Source organism: Anomalospiza imberbis, chromosome 1, assembly GCF_031753505.1.
Source record: "Anomalospiza imberbis isolate Cuckoo-Finch-1a 21T00152 chromosome 1, ASM3175350v1, whole genome shotgun sequence".
NCBI lineage: Eukaryota > Metazoa > Chordata > Aves > Passeriformes > Viduidae > Anomalospiza > Anomalospiza imberbis.
In genome coordinates this window covers 107,557,303-107,566,058 of record NC_089681.1, presented here as the reverse complement: position 1 = coordinate 107,566,058, position 8,756 = coordinate 107,557,303, and the positions used below count along the sequence as shown (strand labels likewise).

General features: G+C 45.8%; 1 protein-coding gene across 1 annotated transcript; it reads left to right on the top strand.

Annotated features, from left to right (window-relative positions):
- Positions 1-2,082: 2,082 nt before the first annotated feature.
- On the top strand, positions 2,083-8,458 carry CCK (cholecystokinin). The gene is made up of 3 exons (XM_068204603.1): positions 2,083-2,224; positions 3,753-4,010; positions 8,079-8,458. The coding sequence occupies exons 2-3, from the start codon at positions 3,755-3,757 to the stop codon at positions 8,213-8,215; spliced, it is 393 nt and encodes a 130-aa protein (XP_068060704.1). The 5' UTR covers positions 2,083-2,224; positions 3,753-3,754; the 3' UTR covers positions 8,216-8,458.
- The last annotated feature ends 298 nt before the right edge of the window (positions 8,459-8,756 follow it).

Genomic DNA, 8,756 nt, shown 5'->3' with positions numbered 1-8,756 from the left:
TCTCTCTTCTGTAAAGCTTTGAGCTGGTCCCTTGGGAGCTCATTATCTACAGTGGGTTTCACTAGGGCTTGATGTGACTCTACCAGAATTGTTATTTTTCCTTCCCAGAAAGACTGTGAAACTCTTCCCAGACACCTACAGTTCAATTCAGAGTCGACTATTTAATTGTCTAATAGCAGTGAGTATCTTTCCCACTGAGCCAAAGTAGTGAAATTGAATTATCTGGAATATTACCGAGTTTTTTTTTCCAGAGACAGACAGAGCCATTGGACAGGTACTGCTGAAATAATTTCAGAGCTGTTCCTTTCCCTAACAATCTGCTTCGACTAACTTTTCCCTTTTCAAAGGAGGTTTTGATTTTGCTTTTTTTAAAGCACTTCGGATTGACGACTCTGCCCGGTGCCAGCGCCGATGTGGGAGATGAATGGCAGCCCGCAGCTCAGGTGCCGCATCCCGCTCGGCAGCACCCCGTCAGCAGCTGGGAGGCGGTGAGAGAGCTTGTCCATCGCCGTCTCCGCCACCTCCGAGCCTCGCACCACCAGGGTGACGGGACACGGGAGCCACGGCATCCCTCTCCCACCCGTCCCGCTCCATCATCACCGGCGCCTCAGCTCGGGCACGGCTGGCCATCGGCAGCCAGGGCTCCCCGCGCTGAGGAGGTGGCAGCAGGTTGGCTTTTCCCCGCTCGCACGCCACATGGCACCGTCCTGCGCGGGATCTCGTGACTTTCCCGTGGATCTCCGTCCCTCGTGCCGCTGGATCTCCCCGGGGTGCGCGGGGCCGCGGCGCCCTCTGCGGGCCACGACGGGAAGGGCGCGGGGGGTGCGCGGGGCGATGTGAGGCAGGACCGGCGCTGCGGGAAGGACGGGAAGCAGCGCAGTTTGCCCCCCAGGAGCCCTGGGTTAAGAGGTTAAGAGCACACACGTCCCCCCGTACCCTGCCTTGGCGGGCTGGAGCCCTCTCAGCTGCTGCTTGGGCACGGCCCGGCCGGCGCTCCGCACCTCCGCACGGTCCGCGCAGCACAGGCGGCTTCCCGGAGAGCATCGGTGTCTCACGGCTGCCCAGCTCCCTTCCTGGAGAGGGAAAAGCAACCCGCCCACTAGCTTGCCTCCAGACTGTAAACCCTAAGACAGATTCGGCAAAATGACGCCTGAGCCCAGTGCTGGGACCGAGGAGCGGCTGCTCCCGGGGGTTGAGCTGCGGAGAGTTTCGGGGGCACGGCTGCCCCAGCCGGCCCTGCCCGTCCCTCTGCGGCCTCGGCCCCGGGCAGCCCGACCTTGAGGGCACTTCCTCCATCTCCCGAAAAGCAGGAGGCTGGAGGGCGGGACAGCGTTCGAGGCTGCTGCGGGCACCTGGCAAGCATCGCCTCAGGGCAGCCCCGGCCCGGCCGAGGGCGCGGGAAAGGACAGTGTTCCCTGCAGCGGCCGGAGGAGACTCTAGTAGTTCTGTGGTCAGCGAGGGAGAACGCACGCCGAAGGCATCTCCATCCACGGCTTTTGCGGGGATCGTCCGTGGCTTTATGCTTTGCTTTGCTTTTTTAATAAAATGAGTGCCCCCTCTTCCCGAGCAGATGTTTAGGAGAGGAAGGGGAGGATGGAGGCATTTGTGACCCCGGGCTCAGGTCACCGGAGGCCTCAGAGAATGGAACGCAACGCCCCAGACCCGCACCTGCCAGCGCCGGTAAGCGCGGCCAGGGCGAGCCCTCCCGCCTGCGGGCGACTCCCGAGTGCCGGAGCTGCCGGTGCTGAGGGCATGAGCCCCACCTGGAGCCTCCGGCAGGGGAGGGAGGTGTGGGCATACCCCCGGTCAGGAGCATTTTAATTGCCCAGCTGCAAGTCAGCCGGGCGCTTCCCTCCGGGGAGAGCCGGGAGCGCCCGTCGGGGGCCGGCCCGTGGGGCAGCGCCAGCCCCGCGGAGCCCGCGCTCCTCCGCACCCAGCGGCACCCCGGCGCCGGCCGGCGGCAGGGAAGGAGGGCGGGGAAGGAGCCCAGCTCCCCCCGCGGAGCGCACACACCCCCGGTGCCTGTCCCCGGGGCGGGGAGAGGCGGCAGCGGGGGGCTGAGCGGGCGGGGGCCCCGGCTGCGTCAGAAATGTGTAAACACCGCCTCGGTGCCCGCCGCTATTTAAGGGGCCGAGGCTGAGTCTCCCCCGACTTCCCTGCTTGGGCACACTTGGGACACACTGCTCCCAACTCGAGTGGGACCTTGGCAAAGCGCAGCGGAAAGGTAAGGGAGCGCCTCTTCTGACGGCACCACTGCTGAGGGCGGGGAGGCAAAGGGAATGGGGATGCCTGGCGCTTACCTGTGAGACGGCTCGGAGGGCATCCCGCTCTGTGCCGGAGGAAACGCTTCCCGGCGGGGAAGAAGAATTCCGGCCGCTCCCGACGAGCGCGGGCAGCCGGGTGGACCCCAGCGCGGGGTGCGGTGCGGGGAGCGGCGCGCAGGGCTTCCCACCGCTGGGCAGTTGGGAAGGGAACCGGCCAGCAGTGGTGAGACGTGGGATTTGGAAACCATAGCAAGGACATGAGTACTTAGATATGTGTGTGTGATATATATATATATATATATATAAAAAATATATTTACATGGATGTGTGTAAAAAATACAGGACTCGGCACAGCTGAAAGGTGCAATGCACCATCAGTCTCCGAGTACCCAAACCTAGATGGGTACATCACTAATAACCACATTGGAGTGACATTTTGACATTTCAACTTTCTTCACTCATCTCTTGAGAATATTTTGAAACCCCCATGGTTTACATATTGTGAATTATTTTGATCTCGTGTATATGCTGGGTAAATAAACTTAATTTTATCCCCTTTTAAAATTTAAAGGTTTGTGTTAAGTGTACTGGTAGAGAACTGAAGCAATTCAAAAAAATCTCACGTAGCTGAGATAATCCATGTGTATTTATAAGTAAAAATTACCCATAGCATGAAGTACTAGGTAGTTTGTTTCTTCTAAGAATTGAGAGTAATTTCTCTGTTTCCAGGAAAAAAATACCATTTCATCTTATGTGATAAAACGATTTAGTACCAACATTGTTTTGCTTAGTACACTGCTTAGTTAGAAAGCAGTAGAAATCTAATTTCTCTGTTTAATATGAAGAAGATTATTAGGTTGCACTTTATTTCTTACGGCTTTTAACTATACAGCTTTTACCACTCCAGCTATTAGGCCAAATGTTTTGGGGCAAGAGTATTAGCTTTTGGTTTTTCTTTCACTGGGGCAAGATTTTGGTTTTCTTCTTTTTGTGTATGATGGGATGAAACCTCTTGAACACTAAAGTTCAAATCACTGAAGACTGGTAGAATAAAGGCTCTTCATAGAACTTGTCAAAACTGAGTATCTGTAATAACAGCAGGGTTTTAATGCAATATCAAAATACTGAATTGTTGGAATCACACGTTTTTTCACAGAGATGGATTCAAGTCCCCTAAGTTTTTATGAAATACATCTTCCAAAGAAAGAAAAGCAAATAAGAATTAAGTAGATCAGGGAGATACAGCACATACTACACTGGAAGAAACAAAATTAATTACCTGTACCTTCCTCTTTAGCAAGGATATTTAGCTATTCACATACAAGTTTTCCAACTTAAGACAGATCCTGCAGGTACCTACGTTAAAAAAACCCAACACGAGCCCAGTTTGCTCAGAAGCCACCATCCCCAATAGAAGATGGGGTTAGGGACTGCACAAAACGTAGTAAATCTCGTCATGTAACAGTCCCCTGTCCCTTTTCTCCCCAGCAATGTACAGCGGGCTATGCATCTGCATGTTCCTCGCCGTGCTCTCGGTGAGCTCCTTCGGACAGCAAACTCTGGGCTTGCACGATGGGAATCCTCTGCCTGCCGAGCTGGAGCAGAGCCTGACAGAACATCAGCGGCACTCCCGAGCTCCGTCGTCTGCCGGGCCCCTGAAATCCCTGCAACGGCTGGATGCCAGCAGTGACCAAAGAGCCAACATCGGCGCCTTGCTGGCCAAATATCTCCAGCAAGCCAGAAAAGGTACTGGTTACAGCCTTCTTCTGTGCCGCTGGGATTTCCTGCAGGGGTTCCCAGGAGCTGAGATAGCCCTTTTATCATTTAACATTAATTCCTTGAGAAGATAGGATTTAGATTTTGCCTGCTTGTCCCTGAAGTAGACATCATTCCAAACGCTCTCTCCCAAACCCCTGCCAAAAAAGGGTTTATTTATAGCAGCCTCTGACTGAGAGTCATATAAAGATACCTGGAGAAAATGTCACCGACCTCTTAGGTTATAGTTCAGCTTTTAAATATTTTCATTGCCTTATTATTTTAGTGCTCTTTTCAATATGTTGTATCTCAGATAAAACAATTATGTTTTCTTTGAAGTCTTTCAATTTAGTTAAAATTCTCCCTCCCTCTTTTAAAGTTAGAAGAGCAGGAAGACTTTTCTGAGGATAAATGCAGACCAAATGGCTAGCCTCACCTCAGTCAGAAATCCCTGTACCAAGGAAATATTCTGAGTATTGGAATTTTCATATATTTGTTCCCAGAGGAAATGACTATAGCATGAAAGCTTTCAAAACACTGAATTCATATTTATTAGTGCAATAATTAAAATCAATGATAAGTAATAGCATATTTGCTTCCACACACATTGATTCCTGGTAGGTTTTTGGTCTTGGGCAGCCTGGGAACACAATCTTGCTGTTATCTAAACCTCCATGGCACTGTGTAACAAGGACATGAAGAATCAGTAGAGCAGTGGGATTACAGGGCATTCTTATAATGAGATTTATTAGTCACTTGAGGAAACAATTGTATTACATAAGAGAAAGAGTAAAGCTATCCCTGTTGACACCTAACAGAATATCTTTTATATAGGCAGAAAATCATGCCATTGGTACTACCAGTAAAAATGATGGCTCAAAATCATTGACCACTGAAACTTCCCCAACAAAATATTTTTCCTTTTGAGCTGTCTCATCTCTGTACTGCTTGGTGTCTCAACAGAGTAACACCATGGGCAGCCTAATTGCTGTGGCCTTTTGGCTGCCAACCTCAGTGAGAGCACCTAGAGAAATTTAGTTTACTCATGAAAGCTTCACTCCAGCCTTTGCCCTGTTCTACACAGAAAAGACATCTAAGAAGGAAAGAGGGTTTGAAGAGAAGCCAGTAATTAGGATTAGGATTACCTGGATATACAGACACTGAGAAATTAATTCACACCCAGCCCCAGACTGTGCTTAGGATAAAGTTCACTTTATATAAATAAGAGCTTTCTCCACATAATGCAGATCATTTAACCCTCCCCTCTTGACAGCTTCCCTGCTGACCTCTATGCTCAGCAAAATCCTATGCTTATCTGTGATGGTGGTCTGCAATTAAGAGATGCCACATCTGGTTTTGTGCATTACATGTGCAGCAATACACACTTCTCTGTGTACTCAGAACACAGCCAAATTAGAAACAACAGAAAAATTAATCACTTTCAATAATGCCTGAAAGATTTAATCTCATGTTAGCAATTTGCACAATATCCATTAAGAAACAACTTTTAGCTGGTCATGCAATTTAATGGCGAGATAATTCCGATATGAAATTCCACAGTTCAGTGCTACACTTAAGGCTGTTATGGAATAAGAATGTTACTGCAGCAGTCTGCGAAGCAGAATCCTCATTACCTTTCCCCAGCATAGTCATTGTTGCCTACCCACATGGAAACTGAACTCCTCATTCTAGTTTATGTATACATTCTATTCTCTTACATGTGTGGTTGACATTTCCAAATAGATTAACCAGAAAAAGAAAAAAAAAAAAAAAAAAAAAAAAAAAAACAAAAAAAGAAAAAAAAAAACCAAAAACAACCCACTTTGGATTTAAGATGTCTTTTTTTGTAAATATTAATATGAGGGACAATTTCCTGAATATGTGTTATTGACATATATAATTAATTCTAAAAATAGTCTGGAAGCAGATAATGAGATTCTTGTGATGTGAATAGGCTAGTTAGACTCTAGTTTGTAGATGTAGTTGCTGGTTACAGGAAAGAAAATTCACAGGAAAACCATTATTTACTTAATTTGTAACATACATGCAGTGTTCCCATCAAAACATTATATTCTCATTGAATGTGAGGACTCTGGACAGAACTTCAGAAATCCTTGCAGAACACTCACATCTAATGTATTAGTCACCTATCTAAACCATAATAATCACTAGGAAATTCCAGAGATAGTCTGGGCTTTTGTTAGTGTTAGCAGTCACCAGTAGTGCTGTTTGCCCTCATGAAGGGCTGGTTTTGTAAAGTATTTCTAGTTAAAACAGTGATAGAGCTAAGTTCTCTCAAGGGCTTTGGGATTGATGGCAGTCCCATAGCTGCTACAACTTTGAATATGTTTGTCATACACTGATTCTGCAATACCCACATGACATCTCTAGGGGGCTGAGGAGAGGTAATTAAGGTGATGTTAGGAAATTTGTGACCCAGGCTTTCAATTATGTTCATCTGCAGGCTTTCAGCTTGAATCTGGTACTGTGTAGAAGAGATGTTGTGGCTCTCAAGCCAGTGGCAGGCACATTTAATGTCCTCTAAGGAGCCCTTGCCTGGCCAGACAGTAGTGGCACCAGGGGAGCATTTATGGCCCTCAGGTCATGACAGGCTCAGAACTTAAGCACCAACATCTTGAGTGATGGTTCTGCACTGCCTGAGCCCTGCCTGGTTATTGTGCTAAGGAGTCATTGTCATTGCCTTAATTACATTTTTTAATTATGAATGTGAACTTCATGGCATTTAATGGCGTGAACTTCATGAGCATTTAATGATAGACATTCTATTCTAGGGAATTTTTTTTTTTTTGTCATTTTGTTGTAGGTAAATGTCTTAATGGCTTTTGTGTGTGTGTACCTTCAACTCCCTGCAACCACTAACAAAGCAATGCAGTTGCTTTTTGTTTCAGTGGATCATGTTCATTATAAAGCACTAGATGAGGAAGACCTTAAAATATAAAAGCACAGAGTCAATAGAGGTTTCTTCAAAACCCAAGAAACTGAAAGCAAAGAAATTGTGTAGGTTTGGATAGATGGGATTTAATTTGGGCTCCTTTTCCTTTTTGATCAATTCAAGTATTCCTCAAGCCTCAGTCAGCATTGAATACTAACATATTAAATCTGTCCCTTCCTCATTCAAAGCTTACACCCATCTAATTATTTTTATGTATCAATTTTGTCTGTTTTCAGGGAGTACAGAGAGAAGTAGTTTACCTGTCCCTATATTTTTTTTAAATCATGTGATGTTGTGAAAACAGAGGATTGCAGCCCATTTTTTAAAAGCATAAATTCTCCTTGCAAATAGTTTATGTCTCTTTAATGCCTTAAGCAAGGCATACAGAAAGGATAATGCAAGATCAGAACTCAGCATCCGACTCTGCTGTGAAAAGGATTATGAAGGCTTTGGATAAGCAATGAAAAAATCCCTGACGTAGGGAAAATCCGTGTATAATTCCACATAATAACTATGAATTCCAGACACAACTTTCTCCACTTCAGGACTATTCCCACTTTTCCACAAAACCTAGGATTCATAACTCTACCCTGCTTGTTGCCAAATTTGCACTGTAAGATCTCCTGTACTTACGTTTATGTCTTTTTAAGCAGCACAGGACCGCGGTGTCTCAGGCTTGAGCCTGCTCTCAAGAAGAGTTGTTTTGCATATAGAGCAGTTCTCCCAGTATAAGACTGCAAATGTGAGGCTTTATAGGAATAGTGAGAAATAGTTTGGATTCTCTCTCTCCAGTAAAATAGGAAGAAAAAAGGAAATATGTATCTATATTCCTTTTTATCAGACAGGAGGAGAATGTTCCTGCAGCAGGAGGTAGAAAATGATCTGTTTATTTTGACTGAAAAAATCCAAGCCACTTCCAGGACATTACCTATAAGGTTTCTATTGATGTTTTCTCCAGTGACCTGACAGTGGTGTTACATGACCTATATTAGGACCATTTCAACTATTGCAGACATCTGCTAATGAGCACAAGCCAGATCAGAACACGGGTGGACCTGGAAAATGTGTCCTCTTACTCTCTGCTCTCCCAAATGCTTTTTCCTTAGGTTCCACTGGAAGATTCTCAGTTATGGGAAACAGGGTACAGAGCATTGATCCTACTCACAGGATAAATGACAGAGACTACATGGGCTGGATGGATTTTGGACGCCGCAGCGCTGAAGAATACGAGTATTCTTCCTGAAGAACACTAAACTATAGCAATGAGGAAAAATAATCACACTCCCATGTCTGTACAAAAAAAGATAAATCAATTTGTTGTCCTCTTCAAATCAGTGTTTTAAAGTATTTAAAATCATGTATTTGACATAAGTTTGTCTGTAAGACTGTACAATGCAATATATACATATGCAGAATTTTCCAGAAAACGTTTTCTTTCTTTTGTGGTTTCTCATACATTGATACTATATTAAAATGATTTCACTTACCTCTCCTTGTCCTGCCACTGCATGTTGCTGGGTGTCTTACTATAAAAGAGAGATATCATAATGCCTTTACTTGGCACTGTAAATATATTCGATGGGTTGAATTGTCAGATTATTTATTTTTCAGAGAAATCTTGTGTCAGTCCCAATAGCTTTGAACTCTAGGGAACTTGTCGAAATATAAACACAGCAGCACAATACTACCAGAAAAGACCAGCTATTTTCATGGTGACCCTGTTTGCAAAGGACCGAGTTATACACTGAGCCCACATCTTTCCAGTGAACAGCCAACAGTACTAA

Excerpts from the sequence above, each read along its gene's own strand:
- CCK (XM_068204603.1), top strand. The coding sequence starts at position 3,755 with ATGTACAGCGGGCTATGCATCTGCATGTTCCTCGCCGTGCTCTCGGTG. Across the intron at positions 4,011-8,078 it reads TCTCCAGCAAGCCAGAAAAG|GTTCCACTGGAAGATTCTCA; the intron begins GTACTGGTTACA and ends CTTTTTCCTTAG.